General features: G+C 42.0%; 1 protein-coding gene across 10 annotated transcripts in view; it reads right to left on the reverse strand.

Moving 5' to 3' along the window:
* Window positions 1-26,218, reverse strand: part of LOC133389305 (glypican-5-like) — a 699,994-nt gene that overhangs the window by 278,760 nt on the left and 395,016 nt on the right. For all 10 annotated transcript variants that reach the window (XM_061636699.1, XM_061636700.1, XM_061636697.1 and 7 more), the window contains one exon: window positions 2,127-2,247. In XM_061636699.1, the coding sequence (XP_061492683.1) occupies window positions 2,127-2,247 (121 nt within the window). The remainder of the gene's footprint in view (window positions 1-2,126; window positions 2,248-26,218) is intronic.

A 26,218-nucleotide genomic window follows, 5' to 3' on the forward strand; every position in this document is an offset into this window, starting at 1 on the left:
CCAAGGAGGTCAGTCAAAGACATGCTGCAGGGAAACTAGGTCTACACAAAGCCACGCCTGACGTTGCAGTCAGCAACAAGCTGCAGCCAAGGTGTGCCTTATAAAGAGCAGGATGGACAGCAGGTGTGAGCCCTCAGCGTTTGGGCCTTAAGGAGACAGGCCTGTCTCTCTTCTGCCTGACCTTCTGCTGTCTACGTTCTGCAGGTGAGGGGGGAGTATCCTGTCTGTGTCTGGCTGCAGGGCCTCTGCTGTCCCTGGGGTGCTCTGCAGCTGAGGGGCAGAAGGAGCTGGATTCTCAGGAGGCTCCTCCGTGTCTCCTGCTGCTCCTGGGTCTGCTGCTGTTACTCCCGAGTCATCCTCATCTGAGGAGTCCTCTGACGGGGCCATGACACAGCTTGTGCAAAATGCAGCAGCCAGAGACCAGATGGTTTGAACATATAAAACCGATTCTGGCCCGCTTGCATTGGCTTCCTGTATGTTTCTGAGCTTGATTCAAGGTGCTGGTTTTAACCTATAAAGCCTTACACGGCTTAGGACCACAATACCTGATGGAACACCTCTCCTGACACGAACCCACCCGTACACTATGCTCAACATCCAAGGCCCTCCTCTGGGTGCCTACTCGGAGGGAAGCTGGGAGTCTGGCAACAAGGGATAGGGCCTTCTCAGTGGTGGCCCACAAATTATGGAATGATCTTCTTGACGAGGTGTGCCTGGTGCCAACACTGTTATCTTGTCGGCACCAGGTGAAGACTTTCCTCTTCTCCCAAGCATTTTAGCATGTGTTTCTAAATTGCTTTTAAAAAATGTGTTTTTAAACTTGTATATTTGTTTTTAATGTTTTTAATTGTTGTAAACCACCCAGAGAGCTTCAGCTATGGGGCGGTATACAAATGCAATAAATAAATAAAATAAAATAAATAAAATAAATAAATGCGAACTGAATCAAATTTTTCTCCCATCCCTAGAAACACCCAATGGCTTAGAACCAATGGAATGTGTGACATTTTCTTCCTGCATGGAAGGCCCTATGACATACCATAGGCTACCTTTAATTAATCATGTTGTTCTTTGTCATCATGAAGGACCCCTAGATGACCCCATCCCACAACTGGAAGAAAGAAGAAAGTAATTTGACCCATGGGTTTACATGACATACACTATATTCCATTCCACACTAATCAGCACAGTCAATATTACAGCCAGTAGCAGTTGTCAAATGTTACCTGTTCTCTAATAGTGAACGATTAAGGAGGAGATGCTAGTCTGTCATTACAAACTCTGCAGATGCCATTATCAACATTTTCTCAAACTGGACGACAAAATATGCTTACATTAATGAAAATCTATTGCTGTTAAATGTGGTAGGTAACTCTGGCTAATTTGGATTGACATGATCCATGTGACTTGCAAAACACTGGACTGAAGTAATAGTATTGAAGCAATAGTGTTATGTAGCCATAATATATTTAGTGCTGACTAGATGAAGTTCCATGTAGACAGCCATTCATAGCCCACAGAGTTCAAGCAAATCACTTAGGTAGGCACACCTTCATCATGTTTCTGGCATACCTACTGGCAGATCATCTTTTCTTCTCAGTTGGGAAAATTAAGAATTACTTTCAGCGAAACTTTACTGGCTACTTTTTCTAGTACCACAGGTTCCAGTTTGGCCCCACCTTAGTTCATGCAAGCTATTTCCAGAGCTTGGAAAAGTTACTTTTTTGAACTACAACTCCCATCAGCCCCAGCCAGCATGGCCACTGGATTGGGCTGATGGGAGCTGTAGTTCAAAAAAGTAACTTTTCCAAGCTCTGGCTATTTCAGGTTTTTAGGTCAATGGGCTGTTATAAACCTAGTGCAATTCAATAGAAACCTACTCAGAGGACAGAGTGTGACAAATGTAGCACTACTGGAATTATGGACCACAATTAACTTCACAAGCAATGATGGGAATTTGTCATGGCTTCATACAGTCTCACCTGATCAGCTTGCATATGCCAGGACCTCTTTAATCTTTTGCAAAATCCTGGTTTGTCAATATGGTCAACCTTCATTTAATTATTCGTTACCACAATTTTGTGTGTCAATTCATTTTAGGGTAAATACAAAACTTGAGTACTTACCTGATTAAACTGTTGCAGTTTAGCAATTAAGTTACTGATGTGTGGGTCCATTCCTCTGACTTTCAATTCTGGGTTATCAATTTGTGCTTTCAGTCCATTGGTGACCACTCTGCTTGTATAGCTGCAATAGAAAAGGACAAGAAAGATTGCCATTCAAGTAAATGTCCTTCACTTTTTTAATTCAGTAAACATTTTGGAATTGCCCAAGCTAAGTACATATAAATCAAGGAAAGCTATAACTAATTTCCTGAATTGCTGCTGTTGTTGTTGTAAAATACAGACTTGAGAGGAGGGGCCTGGGTGGAAATAGTTGTAGGGTGTGCTTTTTAAATTGCAGAACAGCCTATGGGAAAGGATTACCCAGCACTACTTCTGCAAAAGGTATGCAGCACCCTGAAATCTGCATTTCACTAAAGAACACCCCCAAAACCAGAATCTACAGTAGGGCAATACTTTTATTAGGACCAATCAACACTTTACACAAGAGTGAGCAAGCTTGTTAGTTCTTCAGAACCTTTTGTCAGACTGAAGATTTCTGAAGAACTCAAAGGTTTACTCATTTATTTTGCTAAATTTTGGTTGATCCTAATAAAGGCATTGCTCTTCTTTGAATTTTAATTTAATTTTAATTTTTTTTGTATGGACCAACAAGGTTATCTATGGAAAGTGGCAAATTGATTACCCATTTTTTAAAAGGGGGCCAGGGGGAATCTGGGACATTTTAGGCTGGTTAATGTCTCTTCTGGGAAAGCTGGTGAAAAGCATTATTAAAGATAAATAACCAAACATATAGAATAATAATTTTTGCTGAAGAATCAGCATGGCTTGCACAAAGATAAGTCCTGTCTAACTAATAAGCATACAGGTGATCCAGTAAATATTGTGTAATTAGGCTTTTGTTGTGACCCAGACTGGTGGGGGCTAGATCAGGGAGAGGAGTTGGATGAGGACAACATTACTTGGGATGTTAGGGAAAGGGAGTTTAGCAGGGAGGGTCCTAACAGATTCCAGTCCCCCAAGCCCAGCACATCAGGGGAGGCAGCTCCTGCCCCTTCCACCAGCCCACCACCAGACCAGTTGAGAGAAGCACTCTGGACCAGAGCTTGGAAGTAACTAGTTACAAGTAACTAGTTACAAGTAACTGTCAAAAGGTGGAACTGAGGTGGAGCCATCACCTACGCACAAAAACCTTCCCTACTTAAGCCAATATCTTTCGAGGCACAAGTGCTGAGTCAACTTTCCCCAAACGCTGCAGAGACTGCTCAGTTAGATTAGTTAGGAAAGTAGTGAGCCAGAGTAGACAGGTACATGAGGCACACAGCTTTGGATGTAACAATAACACTAATAAAAAGAGAAAAACACACCACCTCTTCTCAGTCTGAGTCCTTCACCTCTGGACAGGACAGCTTGACTCAGCCACCACTTCTGTTCACCAGTGCTCCCATGACAGAAAGCATGGAGGCGAGCAGTGGTGCAGAAGGGGGTCTTCAGAGAACAGTCAAAGCCCTGTATGCTGAACTCCAGACCCTCCGCTTAGAAACTCAAAATCTCTGACTTGAGAATCAGAACCTCAAAGCCTTGTTTAACCAAGCTACCCAAGGGGGCACGGGCCAGGCGGCTGCGCTGGCAGCCCGTGTTAAAGCACCTGTGGGAATGCCTCCATGCTATGGTGGCCAGAGCGACCAGTCTGGCACATTCCTTGCCCAGTGTGAACTTTATACGTGAGTGTGCCAGGCCAAGTTCCCGAATGATGATGTGAAGGCAGCCTTTGTTATCAGGATTTTGGAAAGAGAAGCAGACAAGTGGGCTACCCCATTTTTGTTATGGAACAATCCTGTTTTAACCCAGTATATATCCTTTATCGATGCCATGACCGAGATGTTTCGAGATCCTCAACAGAAAGAGACTGTGTCCCGCCAGTTGGGAACTTTGAAGTAAGGAAAGAACTCTGTGGGTGTATATAGCAACACCTTTCATGTACTAGCTCAACTAGCGGATTACAATGACTCTGCCTTGATGTATTTCTACCGGAATGGGCTCAGTGCAGAAGTCTTGGACAAGGTGGCACGCACCTCCACGCCTGACACCCTTGCGGACTTGATCCAGTTATGTCTGCAGATAGACAATCGGATTGAAGGTTGTTGGATGGAGCACAAAGCTGAAGCTCCACATTCCCAGACTCCCATGCCACTCCCGCTTCACCCCCAGCATGGGAACTTCAACTTAGTCTGGGGTGGAACCCATGCAGATAGGAGGGGTGAGGCCATGCCTGTCAGAGAAGGAGAAGTGCAGGAAGGAGGGGCTGTGCTTGTACTGCGGGAAGGTGGGACATCTGGCCAGGGGGTGCCCCTCAAAGGGGAAAAAGTGCAAGAAAACTGCAAATCCCAGCTCTTGTAGATGCCAAAGAGTTGGGAACAGAGGAGGAACAGCAGCCTCATCATCAGCCTCTTCCATCGAAGTCCTTCAGCTCTGGGCAGGACAGCTTTTGATACAGGCCTTTACCACCTAAGGTTAGGAAGCTTAGCAGTCATGGAATAAGGGGAAATGTTATCATATCTATTTATTTATTATTTGATTTATATCCCACCCTTCCTTCCAGTTCGAGCCCTCTTATGGATCAGTAACTGCTTAAAGAACCGGAAGCAGAGAGTTGGAATAAATGGACAGTTCTTACAGTGGAGGGAATTGGAAAGTGAGGTACCCCAAAAATCTGTATTGGAACCAGTGCTTTCTAACTTGTTCATAAATGATCTAGGTGAGCAATGAAAGTTTGCTAATATCATAATGCCATTATACAATTCTATGGTGCGACCACACTTGGAATATTCTGTACAGTTCTGGTGGCAGATCTCAAAACGGATATTGCAGAGCTGGAAATAATAATAATAATAATAATAATAATAAATTTAATTTCTTTGTCGCCTATCTGGCCAATGGCCACTCTAGGCAACTTACAAAATCGTTAAGATACAATTGATAAAATACAGTGATACAATATAAAAACAATACATCTGCAACAACAATATTAAAACTGGGCAGGAGGCATTACAGTTATAACAATTAACCCTCCCCGGATACCCCAAAGGCCTGTTGAAAGAGCCAGGTCTTTAAGGCTTTCCGAAATACATTTAGGGAAGAGGCGCGCCGGAGATCTTGTGGGAGGGAGTTCCAAAGAGTGGGGGCCGCCACTGAGAATGCCCTCTCTCTTGTACCCGCCAATCTGGCTGTTTTTGTTGGCAGGATTGAGAGAAGGCCCTGTGTGGCCGATCTTGTCGGGCGGCATAATTGGTGGCGTTGAAGGCGCTCCGTGAGATAAACTGGGCCGAAACCGTGTAGGGATTTAAAGGTCAATATCAACACCTTGAATTGGGCTCGGAAAACAACTGGAAGCCAGTGTAGATCGAACAACACTGGTGTGATGTGATCTCGGCGGCGACTATTCGTAAGTAGTCGAGCCGCCGCATTTTGTATAAGTTGTAATTTCTGGACCGTTTTCAAGGGTAACCCCACGTAGAGCGCATTACAGTAGTCCAAACGAGAGGTGACCAGGGCGTGTACCACTAGTGGGAGCTGATGAACAGGAAGGTAGGGTTGCAGCCTTCATATGAGGTGTAGTTGGTACCAGGCTGCCCGGCTCACTGCCGAAATCTGAGCCTCCATGGACAGCCTGGAATCAAGCACAACCCCAAGGCTGCGGACCTGGTCCTTTAGGGGTAGACTCACCCCATTGAACTTCAGGTCAATATCGCCCAACCTTCTCTTGTCCCCCACAAGTAGTACCTCGGTCTTATCAGGGTTCAACTTCAGCTTGTTCCTTCCCATCCATCCACTCACGGATTCCAGGCACTTGGACAAGGTCTCCACAACCAACTCTGGTGAAGATTTAAACGAGAGATAGAGCTGAGTGTCATCCGCATATTGATGACACTGCAGCCCAAATCTCCTGATGATTGCCCCCAGCGGCTTCATATATGTTAAATAGCATGGGAGAGAGGATAGAGCCCTGTGGCACACCACAATTGAGAGGCCAAGGGTCTGATACCTCCTCCCCCAACGCTACCAGTTGGTACCTGTCAGAGAGAAAGGAATGGAACCACTGTAATACAGTGCCTCCAATTCCCAATCCCTCCAGGCGAAGTAGAAGAATACTGTGGTCGACAGTATCAAAAGCCGCTGAGAGATTGAGGAGGACAAGAAAGGTGGATTCTCCCCTATCTAATGCCCTCCTTCTGAAACAGTTCAGAAAAGGGCAACCAAAATGATTGTGGGGGGGCAGTGACTCCCCTATGAGGAAAAGTTTCCTAACTTGCTCCTTTTTAGTTTGGAGAAAAAGTAGAGTAAGGGGGGAGTAAGTAGAGTAAGTGGTGCATAAAATTATGCATGGTATAGAGAAAGCGGGAACGTTTTTTTTCTCCCTCTGTCATAATACTAGAACCCAGGACCATCCAATAAACCTGAATATTTATTTATTTATTAAATTTATATCCCGCCCTTCTCCCAGAAGGAGCTCAGGGTAGCAAACAAAAACACTAAAAGCACTTTAAAATATCTTAAGAACAAAAGACTTAAAAACAAAACATCCTTAAACACATGTTAAAACAAAACATCTTAAAAAGATATTTAAAAAACAACAACTTTAAAAGCATTTTATAAAGCAATTCCAGCACAGAGGTCTCTAAAGAACAGGAGGTTGAAAGAGGAAGGTCTTCAATAGGCACCGGAAAGATAACAGAGATGGTGCCGGTCTAATATTTTTAACGGGAGGGAATTCAAAAATGTTGGAGCCACAACACTAAAGGTCCACTTCCTATGTTGTGCGGAACAAATCTCCTGAATTTAATTTAATTGGTTTGCAGATTCTCCAGTTTCTTATATTTTAATAAAAATAACCTTGTTCCAAAATAATGTTTCATCAGTCTTCTTTGTGGGTGTGGGGCTAGTTTGTTTGTTTGTTTGTTTGTTTGTTAAACTTATAACCCACCCTTCCACCCAGGAGGAACCCAGGACAGCAACCAAAAACACTAAAACACTTTACAAATCTTAAAAACAAAAGACTTTAAAGCATATTAAAACAAAATATATTTAAAAACATATTAAAACAAAACATCTTAAAAAGCAATTCCAGCACAGATGCAGACTGGGATAAGGTCTCTACTTAAAAGGCTTGTTGAAAGAGTACGGTCTTCAATAGGCGCCAAAAAGATAACAGAGATGGGGCCAGTGTAATATTTTTAAGGGGAGGGAATTCAAAAGTGTCAGTGCCACAACACTAAAGGTCTGCTTCCTATGTTGTGCGGAATGGACCTCCTGATTAGATGGTATCTGCAGAAGGCTTTTACTGGCAGACCACAGTGACCGCCTGAATATATAAGGGGTAAGATGAACTTTTAGTTGTATTCTTTCAACTCAGAAGGGGACACCTGAGCCCCCTAAATGAATCCAATTCTAAGCATCAATACAACTATCCAGTTCTGATAGATGCATATTTAACTATTCACAACATAGGTGAATGTTCTATATTTCCAATCAGAGCTTGGCAGTAACTCGTTATTTTTAACGAGTTACTTTTAATTCGTTACAATTTTAAATAACAAGTGGGTAATTCCATTACATTTGGCAAGCAACGGAACGAATAGTAATTTCCCTACTTTTCAGCTTCAACTTTAACGTTTCCACGTTAGGTTGGACGTTACTTGGCGGCGGGAACAAGGGGAAGTCAGCTCCTGGCTGTGATTGGTTAACACAAGACATGTGCCTCACACTGATTGGACCTCTGCGCAGACTGTCTCTTCCCCTGTGATCTGTGTTAGGAGGCACGAGGGAAGAGATGAATAGGCAGGGGGAGCCTGCTAGCGTCTGACTCTGAGAGGAAAAAATGGACGCCGGAGGAAAAAGCCAGGGCAAGGACAACAACGGAGGAGAAAGAAGGCTGCAGCAGAATGGCGAAGAGCTGTGGAGGTGAGTGACGATGATTTGTGTGTGTGTGTGCCCCGGTGTGTGTGTTTTCGGCTGGAGTCTCTGGTTTTGGGGGGGGCTCCGGCTCTCTGGCTACCACCCCTTACTCTCTGGACTCTCCACTTCAATTTAAAAAAAAATTAAGTTTCTAGGTGGTCTAATTCCCGAGATATACACCAAAACGTAACCCCCCCTGCACAACTTTTTTTAAAACAGATCATGCTCTAGCTACAACTCCCATCAGCCCAATCCAGTGGCCATGCTGGCTGGGGCTGATGGGAGTTGTAGTTTAAAGTAACTTTTCAAAGCTCTGGCTGCAACCCCGCCCTTTCATGATTGTGAGTAAAGTGCAGACTTGTGTTTGTGTTGTAAATCTCTCTCCCTCCAACCCTATTTTTAAAGAAATTAGGCAGGGTTTATCACAGTTTTTATTATGTAGGAAACTAATACTCATTTTTTTAAAAAATGAATGAAGCTTATTTATTTATTTTTATTATTTTATTTATATCCCACCCTTCCTCCCAGTAGGAGCCCAGGGCAGCAAACAAAAGCACTAAAAACACTTTAAAAATCATAAAAACAGACTTTAAAATATATTAAAACAAAACATCTTTAAAAAAATTTTAAAAGCTTTAAAAACATTTTTTTTAAGAAAAAGTTTAAAAACATATTAAAAAGCAATTTCAACACAGACGCAGACTGGGATAAGGTCTCAACTTAAAGGACTTGTTAAAAGAACAAGTTCCTTATCACTTGAGGCTGCAGTTTTCCCTGGTTGAGTAAGCCCCATTGAATACATTGGGACTTGCTTCTGAGTAAACAAACATAGGATTGCACTATAAATATCTTTACAGGTTATATAAATAAACATATTTGATAGTCATGCTTATATAAATATTTTCATAGAATCATAGAATAGTAGAGTTGGAAGGGGCCTATAAGGCCATCAAGTCCAACCCCCTGCTCAATGCAGGAATCCAAATCAAAGCATTCCCAACAGATGGCTGTCCAGCTGCCTCTTGAATGCCTCCAGTGTTGGAGATCCCACTACCTCTCTAGTAATTAGTTCCATTGTTGTATGGCTCTAACAGTTAGGAAGCTTTTCCTGATGTCCAGTCGAAATCTGGCTTCTTGCAACTTGAGCCCATTATTCTGTGTCCTGCACTCTGGGATGATTGAGAAGAGATCCCGGCCCTCCTCTGTGTGGCAACCTTTCAAGTACTTGAAGAGTGCTATCATATCTCCCCTCAGTCTTCTCTTCTCCAGGTTAAATAAGCCCAGTTCCTTCAGTCTCTCCTCATAGGGCGTTGTTTCCAGTCCCCTGATCATCCTTGTTGCCCTCTTTTGAACCTGTTCCAGTTTGTCTGCATCCTTCTTGAAGTGCAGAGACCAGAACTGGACACAGCACTCAAGATGAGGCCTAACCAGTGCTGAATAGAGGGGAACTAATACTTCACATGATTTGGAAACTATACTTCTGTTAATGCAGCCTGATATAGCATTTGCCTTTTTTGCAGCCACATCACACTGTTGGCTCATATTCAGCTTGTGATCAACAACAATTCCAAGATCCTTCTTGCATGTCGTACTGCTGAGCCAAGTATCCCCCATCTTATAACTGTGCATTTGGTTTCTTTTTCCTAAGTGTAGAACTTTTACTTCCACCCAGTTTTGTCATGCTGTGTCCCTATAAGTATCCAATTGCATACTATGGTTGTACAATACTTCCTTTACATTTTAAGTATGCCTTGGGGTAGTCATGGTTCTCCATTGTTTTCATCCTGAGGGGCAGATAGGCTGAGAAATGGTGAGTAGCCCATGGTCACCCACTACACTTTATAGCTTATTTTCATTTTGAAAAATTAATTAAAACAATTTACATGCAGGCAAAATTTATTAAGCGGATTCACACAATATGTGTAAAGCACATCCAACTCGCATTTAAAGCGCATGACTTCCCCTAAAGAATTCTGGGAAGTGTCATTTCCCCCTCACAGTTATAGTTCTCACCACCCTTAACAAACTGCAGTTCCCATGATTCTGTGGTGGGATTCATGTGCTTCAAATGGGTGTTGAATGTGCTTTAAAGGAATGGTGTGGATCTGCCCTAGGTATGATGTTCATTCAAGAGTGAATTGAAAAGAACAATTTTAAAAGATACTTCTTACTCTTACTTATTTTTGAGACCTCTTTCTGAAGTAAAGGGTCAAATCTGTAAAAACATTTGGAGCAGCCACATTAAAAGATAAGGGCAGGGTATTCCAGGCAGGGGGTTGCCAACCCTGCTTGGATATGGATGTCTTTGCAGAAGAACCCTAGTCAAGGTTTAGCAACAGCACAGTCCAAACTATATCTACTTAGAAGTCAGTCCTGTTGAGTTCTATGGGGCTTAATCCCTTAGTAAGTGTGTTTAGAATTGCAGCCTTCAGGAGCCTCCATCTTTACTCCCCAAAGCTCCCATCTAACATCTCCACAACACTAGGCTCCTTTGTCTCTGCTGTGGCCTTCTGGTGACTGCCCTAGCCTGAAGGCACTTAACCCTTCTTGCTGAAAGCAAGTAGGCTAGATTAAATGTTCCCTACCCAGGCTCATGTATATAAAATATAAACGGCATTTTGTCAAAAGTATTTTTGTCTACATTTTATACCTCATCCTTGGTTTTCCAAGCTTGGCATGGAATGCTTCTCATACAGAATTAATTTGAAATGCTGCATATTTATTATCATAATCATCATATTCAAAATAAAAAATATATGTACCGCCTTCAAGTTGATTCCAACTTATGGTGACCCTATGAATAGGGTTTTCATGAGGCTGAGAGGCAGTGACTGGCCCAAGGTCACCCAGTGAGCTTCATGGCTATGTGGGGATTTGAACCCTAGTCTCATTTTGTTCTCACAACAACCCTGTGAGATAGTAGGTTAGACTGGCCCAGGCAGGGTTATTTAGTGAGCAAAAATGATGCAAATAGGATCTCTTTTAATTGTGCTATCGACCTGCTTACTTCCACTCTGACTGGGGCATCTTGCAGCATGGGGAAGAGATGGGGGCACATCACAGCTGAAGTTCACCCACATAGGAGCATTATCTCTTGTTTATTACAGAGACGCCTGTTGCAGGTTTTGCTGCTGAGAGCAGCAGTCAGTTAGTGCGGCCACTTGCGTCACAGCTTGTTGATCCTGAGGAGGCAAAACTAGAAAGTGAGGTTCAGAAAGGAGGCCCTGTGCACGAGGAGGAGGAGGGCATGAAGCAGTGCCAGTTGCCCACAGCCACATCTGCAGAACAGCAAGTACCATGGTTTGGCTTTGAGAAAGCTTGTACATTTGTGAGCCAGAGTGGGAAAAATGTTGTTGTACGATGCAATTACTGCCTTCCAAGGATCAAAAATCTGAGATCAGCTGTTTCCTCCTCATCCAATGTGAAGAAACATTTTGAGGTAAGCCTTTGTCATGCTGGTCCTCAAAGAGTGTCCATTGTCTATTTATGTTTAAATTGTGAAGTTCCTCTTCCATTTTTTCTTGGATTCATGCTTTGTTCTTCTTCCTCAGAGGGCACACCCTGAGAAGCTGAGAGCAATTGAAGAAGCAATAAAGGCAAGGAGACGTGACCTTCCTGAACCAATGCATGAGACCCCTCCTCCCAAAATGCTGAAGCAGCAGCAGACAACCCTTGAGAGGTAGGGATCTGGCAGGGATCTGCTTCTTCTGGCAGCCTGCGTACACCCTCGCTTCAAACTAGATCGGCTGGAATCGTGTCAGGCCACCACCCATACCAACAAGTAAGAACATTAGGGAAGCCCTTTGGGTGGATTACTCCAAGGGAAATGTTGTCTCAAGGGAGGCATCAGAGGGCTTAAGGTGGTAGGCAGGGGCTGGGCCTTTTCTTCCTGGGGCTCCTCATCACAACCTTGGGTTGCTGCAGGTAATCCTTAAGGGTCTGCTGTGCTGCCCCATGAGTGTGGTGACTTGGTCACCTTCCTACCTTCCATGTCATCATCCACAGGCTCAGGCTGGACCCTGAACCAGGGGACATGACAAGCATCAGGAAATGAAGAGCAGATGATGGTTTCCTAACATATATGTGTTAACATATCCTCTCTCTTTCTTAGATACACAATGGAAGCCTTGTTGAAAGCTGAAATAAAGATGGGTGTACTTAATGAGGACAGTGATCAGTCTTCAGATAAAGACCAGGAAGGAGATGACTTAGAAGATGACTTCTTTAACTTTCTGCCCCAGGGCAAGAAGTCAGCAGTGGACACTGCTGAGGAGGAACTGGTGAGGTACCTGAGGTCTCCCAGCAGGGAAGTGTCATCACTCCATGGCTTTCCATGTGTGCTGCAGTTTTTTTTGCAGCACGACACAGGCATGCCTTCAAGCGCCGCAGTAGAACGCCTGTTCAGTACTGGTGGCAACGTAATGACTGTAAAAAGACATTCCTTGTCTGACATGCTCTTTGAGCATCTTGTTCTTTTGAGACATAACAGAAACATATTGTAAAAGCATTTCAAGTGTAAAATTTGATTTCAAGAGTTGGGGTATCTTCATTGCTTGGGGGGATGTGAGATTCTGTAATGCCATTATGTTAATCTTATGGATAATTTTTTTTATTGTACTACCCCGTGTGTGTGTGTGTTTATTTTTAATATTGTTTTAGGCTTCTTAGATGTGCAGCAGCCAAGGCCAGCACCTTGTAGGAGTTTTTTTAAAAAAGTAACTGAAATGTAATTGTAGTGATTACTTTTGAGAAAAAGAAAAGTAATCAGTTACTTTCAGAGCAATTGTAATTGTAACGGTAATTACTACTTTTTTGGGCCAAGTAATTGTAACTGTAATTTATTACTTTTTAAAAGTAATCTTCCAAGCTCTGTTTCCAATAGCATCATGCCTTATGTGGGTAACATCACTAAAGACTTCCACGTATTCTATAGGAACATAGGAACCTGCCTATACTGACCATTGGTCCATTGATTTTGGTACTGTCTACACTGACTGGCAGTGTCTTCCCAGAGTTTTAGATAGGGATCTTTCTCAGCCCTACCTGGAGCTGCTGGGCACTGACCCTGGGACCTTTTGCATGCAAAGCATGTGCTCTTTCACAGAGCTACAGCCCTTCCCATACGTTGTTAGAACCTGAAAGTCTTATTTGATTCCTCTGATCATTTGTTTTATATTGGGATGTGTAGGGATTTTTAAATTACTTTATGATCAGTTCTGTTCTTAAAGCAAGGACAAAGGCTTCTTGATAGAACTGACATGGAAGGCTAAATGGCACATAAGTGCTCTCACACAAAAACAGTAGAAGAGGAGCTGATTTCAGGGAATAAGCCTGTATTTCATTAGTATTTGCCTGGTCCACATACCTGGACTCCAGTGAATGTCAGCTTAGCATACCTACGTTGTAACTAGGATGCCAATCCAACATGCATTAGTAGCTTTTGTTTCAAACACTTCTGTCTTTGCCAGAGCATCCTTGACTATTGTAAAGATATGTTGAGCTTCTGGCAATACATTCATATTCACACAAGGTGTTGATATTATTTCTACTAAATGCCATCCAATTTCTTGGAAAAAAACTGGTTAAGTCTGTGCCAGGCTAATGTTTAAATGCTACTACTGTGTGTCACTTTTCTTTCTGTTCTTAAAAGCATCTTGCCATATGTCAAATATAGATTGTGAGGGTTGTACAGAAACTCTCCCTATTCAGATATTACAGAGAAACAGAGCTGGGTATGCTCAGTGTACTGCTGATACCTTGCCCCAAATTCCTCATGACCGCTCCCAAGGGCTTCATATAGATGTTGAACAGCACTGGGAACAAGATGGTAGAGCACAACTGCCAGGAGGCTGAAAGACAATCACCCAATGCTGTTCTCTGAAAATAACCCTGGAGGTAGGATCAGAGCCACTGTAAAACAGTGCCTCCAACACCCATCTCACCAAGTCAGCTCAAAAAATACCATGGTATCAAAAACCACGAAGATATTGCATAATAATAACAGAGTTGCACTCCCCCTGTCCTTCTCCTGATAAAGGTAATCCATCAGGGCAACCAAGGCTGATTCAGTCCTATAACTGGGCCTGAACCCAGATTGGAATGGGTCAAGATAATCAGTTTCACCCAAGAGTACTTGCAATTGCTGTGCCCCAACCCTCTCTATCACCTTCCCTAAAACGAGAGTATTTGTGACCGGATGGTAGTTGTCACAAACCAGCGGATCCAGGGTGGGCTTTTTTAGGAGCAGTAGGGTCACCGCCCTACCAGCCCTCTCGCAAAGATGTGTTGACCACACCCTGGATCCACTCTGTCATATCTCCTTGGTAAGCTTGAATAAGCCAAGAAGGCAAGGATCAAGAGGATACATTGCTGGCCACATTGTCGCAAGCACCTTGTCCATGTCATCAGGCGGCATCAACTGAAACTGATCTCAAAAAGTTGTGGCAGATGTTGGTAGATTCAGTATAGAAAAAAGGAGGTACGCCTTCACACAATGCATAGGTAAACTGTAGAATTCACTCCCAGAAGATGTAGTGATGGCCACCAACTTGGACAGCTTTAAAAGCAGTTTAGAGAAATTTGTGGAGGATATGGCTATCAATGGTTACTAGTCACAATGGCTGTGTACTACCTCCAATATCAGAGGCAGTACACCTCTGAATATCAGTTGCTGGGAATCACAAGGACTGAGAGTGCTGTAGCACTCAAGTATTGCTTGTAGACTTCGCATAGGCATCTGGTTAGCCACCATGAGAAGAGGATGCTGGACTAGAAGGGGCCGTTAGTTTGATCCAGCATGGCTCTTATGCTCTTAAATTGCCATTACCAGCAGATTGAGAATGGGTCTTTTAGCATGTTTTGAGCTAAAAGCAAGAAAATGACCAGTATTTTAAAGGAACATAGACATAAGAAGAGGACATGATAGTAGGTGGAACTCTAGAAGAAGAGGAAACAATTGTTAGGTGAGCACCAGAATTGCTGCATTGGTCTTGCTCTTGGGTTATGACTTGCCATATCCTTGATGCTGTGTCATATTGACTTAGCAGTTCAGGCCCTCCTTGACCCCAACACTGTTTTTGCTTATTTGGAAAAAATGAGGGTGTTGTCTTCCTCATTTCATCACTACCTGATAAATAGTTGCATATATGTGCCTGACTGCACAAATATGCGAGAGCAAGAATGTGTATGTACACATTTGAGAATCTGCACACAATTATTTCACAACGCAGTTCATCAATTAACATCCACTGGATCCTAAGTCAGACCTACTGCTGTTGTATGATGGCATAAGGCCCATTCTGGGCCTGATTGCAGCAGCACTTCCAGGCTGGCTCAGTGTTTGTCCTGTACCCCACCTTCTATCCTGGCCATGATGCTCTCTAAAACCCAGCTGGTCAGTGGTCAGGGTTTGGCTTGCCCCTTTAGACCACTGTAATTGTATCATGTATAAGTAGACATTTTATGAACAAATGAAATTAAGGTGATAAATTTCAAAACATGCCTATGTGAATATAATTCCTTACCTAAGCGAGGCTTAAAATAAATCTGTCAGTAGGAGAATCAGACATTACAAGGAATGATTCTGGTGAAATTGCTAGTCCTTAAGGGGAAAATTATGTGATAATGTTATGCCTCCATTGAATGAGTCCTCAGAGGAGGATGAAGAGAAGGGGATTGGCACAGCAGACCCAGGAGAGGGAACAAGCAGACCCATCAAGAAGTAGCTCCAGACCTCCTACCATTGGAGGAAGTTCAGAATATAGCTGGAGCCCCTCAGTCAGACTCAGGGAGTGAACAGGAGGCCCCTCTACTCCCTGCAGAGTGAAGATGCCTGTGAATAGCAGAGCAATGCAGGTGTTCTGGCCAGTTAAAGCTACATGCTCCTGGGTATCAGAGGGCTGATTGCTAGCACCTGAACCAGGGAGGAAGCTTCAAAGGTAGTGAGATGCCGGTTTCCCTTTGCTGGAAGCTACATCAAGATGCCAGCATCAGACCCTTGCCAGCTGTGCCTTGAAACCTGGATTACCTTATTAGAATATCAAACCTTTCTTTGTTAACTTATTTTGCTTTTTGGAAGACAACCTGCACCACATATCACCTTGGTGCGGCTGGCAGAGACTAACAGATAAATAATCAGATGTTTAGTGGAAGGATGAGAATGGAGGCGCCAAAAAGTGTTGCTCAAATTTGGGTTACGTTTTTTATCTCACTGTCTGCTATTGCTGAAACTAATGTAATGAATTATGCACTTAATTCTGTAATCAATGTCAATGGAAGGGGAACATAAAAATGCAGAAAATAACATATTTACACATTGTTTGAAGCCTTTAAAAAGATAGCAAATACAACTTGTATTTGTTTGTGTGATTTCCATTCCTGATTTCCAACAAACGTGAATTTTGGCAATTTCCACTCTTGTTTCTGTCTGATGGGATTCTTCAACATCCCTTATTAGAAGGCAATTTACAGACCATTTAGGCTGGTGCTATAATTCTACTGAGCTCAGTAGGGCTTCACATCACTTTAAGCCATCACTGAATTGTTCTGTAGCTAGTAATGTTGATTTTTTAAAAAAAAGAAAAATTCAAATAATCACTTAGTTAACCTTTGACCCAGCATATCTCTCCTTGATACACAATATAAATTGCTTTAGTTCTAAATGATATTTTTCCCGTTATATGGACTAATTTATATGCACTAATTTAATAAAATTTGTGAGGGGGCTGTGATCATGATCACTGTATGAGCTGGTGAACTTTGAATTATTTTGATTATTATGACCAAATATCTAAGACAGATATTATATGTCCTTAGCTTATATGACATGGTAGGAAAAAATTATGAAGAAATAAAAATGGAAATAACGAGCCAATTAGTAAGAAGTAAATTTCAGCTTGTTTCATGAACAAACGTTTGAAATTGTGGCACATGCACAGTCAGTATTGCCTGTAAACTCAGAATCATAGCAGCCAACGTAATTAATACATCAAACAACAGAGCACAACAAAATGCTTGGCATGCTGGCTCCCCTTAATTCACAGTGAATAAATAGGCTCTAATCCAGGGAGGGATGCAAATATTTGTTGGGTATTGATGATCATAACTTATTGCTTTCTAGCACACAGGAAAAGCAGGCATCTGTAAAGTTTAACTACATATCTCTATATGCACCTGCTCAAAAATAAATCCATCTGGGGCTTAGAAAGGATTGAAGCCTGTGTGAAAAAAAGCACTAGTTGGTTCTTTGGAATTACTTTGGGAGCAATCCTGCATGTCCTGTGCACAGAAAACAGAGTGCAGAGTGATTCTATTAGAAACCAGTATAGCCCACCTTTCTCTCACCATACTACCTTGGCATCTGGCCTCTAGTGGATCTCTTTGTATGCTCAGTGTGCATCTTTCTTCCATAGATCTCAAGAGTGGCAGTCTCCAACCCAGGTACTAACCAGACCCAATCCAGCTTAGCTTCAGCAAGGTTGCAGTATCAAGTGCCTTCCGAACATAGCCCAGATACCACACAGTGGCTCCATCCTTTCCAGAGACCCAGAACTAAGGCTACTTTCAGTGGAAGCAGCATCAAAGCTAAGTGTGTTTGTGTCAGAAGGAGAGGTGCTTATAACCTGGTGGCTGAATGTGAGCCACAGAGGCCCTCTTCTTGAAGTGAATGCTTGGGCATACACAAAAAATGGTTGTGGATAGGCATTCAAGTGGAATAGCAAGGGGGGAGAGGGCTTTACTGGCCTTTAATGCGGGGGCAGGGAATCTTCTCTGTTGAAAGTGACATTTCCTCATGAGTAATCTGTTGAGGGCCACAAGCCTCTGGTGGATCGAGCCAGAGCCAAAAGTGGGTGGAACCAGAACCAAAGGTAGGTAAAGTTTACAACATCACAGTGCGCTTTCTCTCTTTCCCTCTTTCTGCCAACCCATCTCCCTCTGTCAGTGCCCTTCCCCGTTGATCTCTCCATCCATTTTGGCTCTCTCTCCCCAACTTGTTCACCTCTGTTAATATAGGTCAGCACTGGTTGCTTGCAGAGGGCTTTTCATTGTCCTTCATTACTCCATCCATCTTCCCCATCCTTTCTTCTCTCACCCCCCCCAGCTCACAGCAAGGCTTCCCCATCTTCCCCTAGGATGTTATGAGTTATTTATTTATTGAATTTCTATCCCACCCTTCCTCCTGAAGGAGCCCAGGGCAGCAAACATAAACCAAACAATTTTACAAGAAAAAGAAAAACATATGAAAAACAGTTAAAAGCATGCCAAAACACAATTGCAATGAAAAACAGCCACATCTCCTTTTCTCCCCAGAGTGCAATATCCAGAGGGAAGCATGAGGAGCCACAGGTTCCCCAGCACTGATTGAAGGAGTCACTCTGAGCCTTGCATTCTGTGCCCAGAGCCATCAGGGTTACCCCTCACTGCGTGCAGTACTGGAAGGTAAGGTAACCATGCCTATGTCTAAGCACATGTAACTGAAACAGTATCCTTCCCCTGCTTACCCCACCTCTCCTCCCTAACCTTGTTGTTTCCTCTGTGTTTAATTTTAGATTGCGTATGTTTCCCTAAAAGTGGTACAATGGTAATGTGTCCTTTTCACCTCTTCCAAATGTTCTTACAATACGGAATGGGTTAGGTCATCTATCAGAGCATCATATTCATAAAACAGAATCACAGGCCTTTTCTTTTTTCCTTTTTAATGCAACCAAATAAAAGGCAATGCCCTTAAGCGTCTATCTAAGGGGATTTACTAATTTTCCAAGTCAATGAACCTGTGAGGGATTTTCAGTATTTGATGGTACAAATCTCACCCTAATTTAATTATGCAACTTGTGTTAGATCAGCATCACCTTTTGCATAATACTTAGGCTATGCCATATTGAATATCTTTATATAAATTACTTGCGGCTGGCTGAGCCAAAATCTGAAAGAAAGAAAAAATCAAGCCTATTTCCTTGTTTTGTTCTGGTCATTCCTAACATTGATTTTTTATGCTTTGTGTGAAAGGACTAAAGAGGAGTATTCCATGCTTTCCAATGCTTTAACTACAAACGAAAGAGAAAAGACAGCTGGCGAGGGCAAAATATACTGACATCATGAGAGAACCCAAGGGGAATGTATTTGTCAGGTGCTTGTACTTTGAAGAGACTAGCTACAATTTCATGATGCTAAATAGAAGAGCCACTCTTAGACAATTAATTTGGCATACTGTATCATAAAGATCTACTGATCCAGTGACAATCAAAGCTGGTTATCTGAAATTTAACTGTTTAATAAGTGTTCCAGATAGGGTTGCGGATAGGATGTGAGGGCCCCACAGCATTCTCTTTCTCCCTTCCCCCCTCATACATTGAAAAACCCAGCTGCCATTGTTCCTTGCATCATCATTATTTATTAAGTGTCTAATATGCACTGGTCCCATACAATAAGAACACAGGCTTCCTAAATGCAGGCTTAGGGAAAGGGAAACTCTGTAACAGTGGTGGCTGGTGCTCATTGGGACTGGTGGGGGAGAAAGCAGGGAGCCCAAACAGTAGGCGGAGCCAGAGCTGACGACAGGCAACGCTGTTGAATCCTATGAGAGCAGCAGTGAGGTTAAGGGGGAGGAAGCTGACAGCCATGGCCATCCCCTGGACTGGATGTGAATGAGAAAGCAGACTGAGGCTGATGGGGCAGTGGCCCATTCGCCCTCATAGACCGGCCTCCATTTCTCTGTACACTTGAAGGGAAAGTGGAAACTTTGCTAAAAAAGAGGTCTCATTATGTTCTATGGGCAGATGTATGCACATGTACATTCATGGGAGGGTTGGATTGTGCACCCCTCGCTGGATCGCCACCTTGTAGTGGTGAGTGGGCTTGTGCCACAATGAACCCTGTGAGCGATGCCATTGGGAGTCATGTACTCCCAGCAGGGTCACCCATGGCGGTAAGGTCAAGGGAGAGGAACCAGACAAAGAACGATCCAAGAATGTCCTCAATGGCAGAACAGGATGAGGATAACAATGTGTACGTTACAACTGCTGTGAAGGCGGATGAAGGCTGCAGCAGATAAAAGACTTCCAATCATCATGGTATCCATGCCATTGGATCAAAACCTTTTTCTGTCAAGATTGTGTGTTGATCGTCGTGCACCGATCTCCCCACATAAAACAAATTCATGCACAGGCATCTTCAAAGCAAATCCATCTGGAAACCTATGTCCTCACTGTGGGACGCTGTGTGGATCCAGAATTGGCCTCCACAGTCACTTACGGACCCACCGTTAAAGACCTTATCTTGGAAGACAATCTTACTCGGCCACGAGTGATCGCCAATGACAATGGATTGTGCAGAATATTTTTCTCATTGTAAGCTTTTGCTAGTGACATAAGTTGCTTTTCCTTATTGTAGAACAGCAGCAAACAATTTAAGATCATGAGAAGTGCCCTGCTGGATCAGACCAATCTAATCCAGCATCTGTTTTCCTCCAGTGGCCAACTTAGATGCTCAGATAACCAAAGGATGCCCATAAGCAACAGCACTCTTCCATTTGTGTTTTATACCAGGGAGCTGGTATAAAACGCAGAACAATATTTCAGCATTGATAACATAGTTTTGATAACATAGATCTAGAAAGTATTACTCTACTCATATTTTGAGATTCTCTTTGCCCTATTTTAGTTATTTAGGGCACAATCTAGCCTCCCACATGCCCATCTGAACCATATAGGATTCAATGGAGCCCCTTTCCCTCCCTCATTCTTTGCCATAGACCTTTGAACAAGCACTCACACATAGCAGCACAATGGCCATTAGCAGCTATTGAAAGTCTGTATGTTCCTCTTGTGTATACATCCCGTGTCTCCAGCCCTCCTGAGGGCTTCATGGGTGGGATGAGAGATCATGCCCTCTCATTTTAATCCACTCTAAACTTGATGGTTCAGAAGAGCTAATATAAAAATGCATTTAATATAAATCAAAATAAAATATGCAGATGTTATATTTTAATATATTTTAACTTTTAATATATCTTTTAAATTGTAACGATTCAGTCAGCAGAGGTTTTGGATGAACAGGTAAATTGCAAGTTGCAGACACATCAAATACACATTCACTCCTGGGTATGCAGTACAGAAACATGTGTGACAACAAAAATCCTAACCATGGCTACTTAGAAGTAAATTCTATTGAATTCAGTGGGGCTTTTTCCACAGGTAAATGCAATTAGGATTGCAATCTAAAAGACCTGGGATTAACCACAGTTCCCAACTACATGAAATACATGTGTAAAACAGCTTCCAGTCAGTGCACTTTAAGTAGGCTATTATATCAGCCATCACTTCACAAATAGCCTAACCACTTACATGCCTGAAATGAGTTTCAAGATTTGCGTCACAAAAGCTTTTGATTAGTTTCATTAAGTCTTTTGATTAAATACCTCACTGCCATTAAAAAAAAAACTAATCCCATGAACATAGTGATTTGAGTTGTACTGTAGTTAAAGGCGCTACTCTGAATTTTATAGAACTGCAGAAGGCATAACTATATATTAATAAGAACTCCTAAGTATATGGTTTTGTTTGAAACAGAAGCATATAGAATAACATTGTTTCTTTCAAGCTGTGCATTCTTTCAAAGGTACTGAAAAAGACTACCCATCCTTTCCCAAACATATGCAGATTCACTTATTTAAATCCCCCTTTTTTGTGGAGGCACTGCTAATGACTAGAGAGGGAGAGACTGCTCTGCAATCTGTAATTTGAAAACTACTATCCTGAGATATATTAAGGGTCTAAGAGATTAGCATTAAAGTACTCATAGGAAAAAGTAAATGTAACTGAAACTGTATGACATAAAATGGCAAATATAAAATGGTTACTTTTAAAATAATATTGAGCAAACTCTAACAAGGAACACAAATAATTATAAAAGAAAAATAAGACAAAAGGCAAGGGACAAGGCAAAACAGACCATGTTTTAATCATCTATTTGGCATCATCATTGATGGAAATGTTCAAATGTTCTAGTGTGAACAATTCAAGTGTGAAATTGTATACCAAGTTATTACCAACTGTCTTCTATACAGAGTTTTAACAATGACATTTATTGGTATTATTATAAATATTCACACAATAGGTACAGCCAAACCCACTAAAGTCTCTTCAAACTATGGAAAAGGGTATCAGTCTGTTCAATTTTATGACAGCGCTGAAAAGGGTGTACTGACAGCTATTGACAGAAGGATCTGTCAATTGAGTTTCTCATCTTAAATTCAGTTGCGGCAAAATAAGACACAGACACAGCAGTTTGGGTTGAACAAAGGGCCACTTTATTAAACTATAACAAAACCCCTTTAAAGTGACCTGCAGAGGGGAAACCTAGGTGCGGGGACTGTCTATAAGCAAGCAGCTTGCCTTACAGCTCTTGGGCGACCAGCCCCTGCTGAGGCAAGGGCAAGCCCATCTGCTTACCCCTTACCCCGGCCACACCCTGTAGGTGAGTAGGGGGGCCTTGCAATGTCACCACCCCCTGGGGCCGTACAACTCCGGGTGGATGAGGTAAGTTGGCCCCAGAAACAGCCCATATCCTGCCCTCGAACTGTAAAGCCCTGACAGACAGGCCTCTGGAACCGCCAATCACCTCCAGAGGTGCCTAAGGGGGCCACATAGCTGTCCTTACCTACTTCCCTTCCCATACCTTACCGCACCCATGCCTTAACAAAACTGCCCCACTCAGGGCATTAACATTTTAGACTGTGCCAAATTAGCCAAATTAGTCAAAACCACCTATTAATCACAACACCCCATAACCCGATTCCTTCCCACCCTCACAGTGTGGAGCAGGCAAAAAACCTGTCCACCAACTAAGGTGGTCAGGATAAAAATTCCTACTCGGCCCTGAAGCGACCCAGAACACACCATAAACGAGGGAGGGAGGGGTGGGTGTCACGTGCCAAGAGGAGGATAGGAGGGGCAGCGCAGGCTTAAATAAGCCCCTGGTGCTTCACCCCCCCACACACCGCACATCACATGAGCATATTACATGCGACACGTGACACTGCCCATCCTAAAGATGGCGGCTGCGGCATCGCCCCCTGCTGCACCTATGCTCCGCTTGTCCAGGCTGTGCATTTCTCCACATTTTTGCAGCAATTTGCATTTTTTAAAATTCTCATTAAAATTCTTTAGCATTTTAGTGTAAATTTCTCCTAAGTACATTTTTGTATGCCCTTTTGATTACATTTGTACATTTCTACAAGCAGTTTGGCCTAATATAATGCATTTTGTACGTTATTTTCATGAATGTATGCATTTATGCACACTTTCCCCTAATATATGCATTTTTAAAAACATTGGTTATTGAACTGCACTACACAATTCATGTATGTGAACTTTTGAAGAATGGCTGTTTTGGTTTTTACATTGTTTTGGAAAGTGAGAATTTTATAGATTCAGCTTTAAAAGTGAACTGAATTGAGTTACTCTTCCATTCACAGTGACAACTTAGCAGAAAATAAATATATGAATCTGATGAAGTGACTTCAGTACACCAAACCATATGCTTTTTTTTTTTTTTTTGTCTTTAAGGCACTTACTGGTCCTTGTTTTTGCTGCAATACACCAACATGGCTGCCCCTCTACCGGAAAATGTTCAGACACTAAAGCCTCAACTGTTCAGATAGATTGGTATAAGAGAGTGGTATAAGAGGTGGTATAAGAGAGAGTGACAAGAAGAATCTCATTACATCAGGTTGATAGGAATTCTGTGCAGGCACTAGGTATATTTAAGGATTTCATTTGGTTCACATTTTTAAGTGAACTTGCCTGATTCAAGCTTCCTGGACTAATATGCAGATCAGAAATATTTTATTTTTATTTAAAATATTTCTATCCCATCCTTCAGCCCTACACTCAGGGCAGCTCACAACAAAAACATAAAACTCATACACAATAAAAAAAACAAAACATTAAAATATATAAAAAAATGCATAAAATACAGTTAAGAAATACAGGGTAGTGATATTAAAAGGGATTAAAGAGGTAAAACTAAAAAGGGGGAAAATAAAATCAGTTTCAGGCTCTTTAGTCCCTCCCAAAGGCTCTCTGGAACAAGACAGTTTTCAGGAGTCTCTGAAATACCATTAGGGAGGGAGCAGAATGGGCTTCTTGGGGTACCCCCTTGGGATAGGGGGCCTCAACTGAAAAGGCTCTCTCCCACATGCCTAGTTATAGTTATCATTTGGTTTAAAAAATGTCTGAATTTGTGATACAGTTGTTGGCTCAACCTCCCCCCCAAAAGTCCCCCAATACATACAAAAATACACAAATGCTTATTTTAGGATACAATACAAGCAAAGAGTACATATTTTAGGGTAAAATGTGTACCAAAGCCCCACAAATCTGCATTATTTTTTCATAATTATTATTTTAAAAGAATCACAGGAAGATGCGGTAATGGGACTGAACAAAAACATGTGAAACTGACACAGACCAGAAACAGACTGATCCATCCATTCTCAACAGGCACAAGGGAAAAAGGTTCATCTTTATATAAAAACACTGGTTACAAAAATATTGAAACTAGGCTCAAGAGATAACAGACAACATACTACTAGTAGTAGTGATAATACAAGTCTCTTGAAGAATCGTTATTATTGTTTTTCATTGGGTGTATTTCATAGTTTTAGAATGTGGCTTGTTCAAAAATAAAGAATAAACAAAGAATAAAATTGATTTGGTCAGTTCAAAATTGCTTTTTTAAACTTAAAGGGCAGCATTCAACTAAATTTTTGCACTAGCACAAGGATTAGTACTAGTGCAATGGCATTTCCCCCCTCTCCCCCCTCCGCACACAGCCCGCGTTATCCCCAAATCTGCTCTGAAGAGTTGGGGTAGCCCCCAGAACACATTTCAATAATAGCCTTGGTGCTATATTGATGGTGCTACAGCCTTGGTGCTATATAGAATACAACCCAATGTGAATAGCTCAAGAAAGAAAGAAAGAAACAGGAATAAGTTATACATGTTAGCAATATATATGCACCATGATCATATAAAGGTGATGCAGTTATATGGAATGTTCATAAGCTAATATTTAATAGAAAGTTAGTTGCTGTAAAGGCCTCTTGCAGCAGCAGCAGCGACACTTGAGGGGGGTGCAGCAGCACCTTGCTGGTTCTCTTCCCAACCCCAAAACACACCACTGTTGGCTTACTGCAATTGATAACTTCTGGTTTCTGATACCTGCCTAGAAATTAAAAACAACATCAATGAAATGGTCAAACACCTAGAAGATCACAATGCAAATCTGGGGGCTATACTTGATGGAGCACAAATTATGCAAGCCTGATTTAATATATGGAAAATAAACTTACTGGGTTTTGAAATAAAGGTTATTCTTAATTACCTTCCTGTCAGCTTTTGCTTAAATGAATGTAAGGCCCATTGATTCTTTGTTGTTCAGAACATATATTATTGTAGTTAGATACAGGTATGTAAACACTTTTCTATCTGATGTTGGAACTGAAATGTTCTAAGACTATCATTAAATAATTATTCCCAGCACCCTTAACAAACTACGGCTCCCAGGATCCTTTGGGAGAAGTTGTGTGCTTTACATGTGTGTATGCAGCCATACTTTAATAAACAAACTGCAGCTTCTATCCTAACTTTGAACAGATGAGCAGAGTTCATGGTTGCGGTATTCCTGCAAAATAAGTTGAACAGAGTGAACAATGCATCCATATAATGGGTATGATCCAAAGCCTTCCAGTTCTCTTCTATGAAGGGATGGATTATTTATTTACTAGGGGCTTTGCCTCTGCATGCTTTGTATGTAGGGTTGCCATATTCCAGTTCAACAAATCCAGGCAGGCTAATTTGCATATTATGCAGATATTTGCATATTATTTGCATATTATGCATATTATTTGCATGTTAATATTTGGATTGTCCAGTTGTTTTGTTTTTGTACCTAGGAATTACCACCAAAAACTGGGGAAAGATGTGAGAATTTTTTTTAAAAAAAATTTACATTTTCAGTCTTAAATGCCTAGACTCTAGTTTCCAATACTATGGAATATTTATTGATTGATTAAGAGGATTTATATCCTGCCCTTCTGCTGTTAAAAACACAGCTCAGGACAGCTTGCAAATATAATAAAA

Source organism: Rhineura floridana, chromosome 7, assembly GCF_030035675.1.
Source record: "Rhineura floridana isolate rRhiFlo1 chromosome 7, rRhiFlo1.hap2, whole genome shotgun sequence".
Lineage (NCBI taxonomy): Eukaryota > Metazoa > Chordata > Lepidosauria > Squamata > Rhineuridae > Rhineura > Rhineura floridana.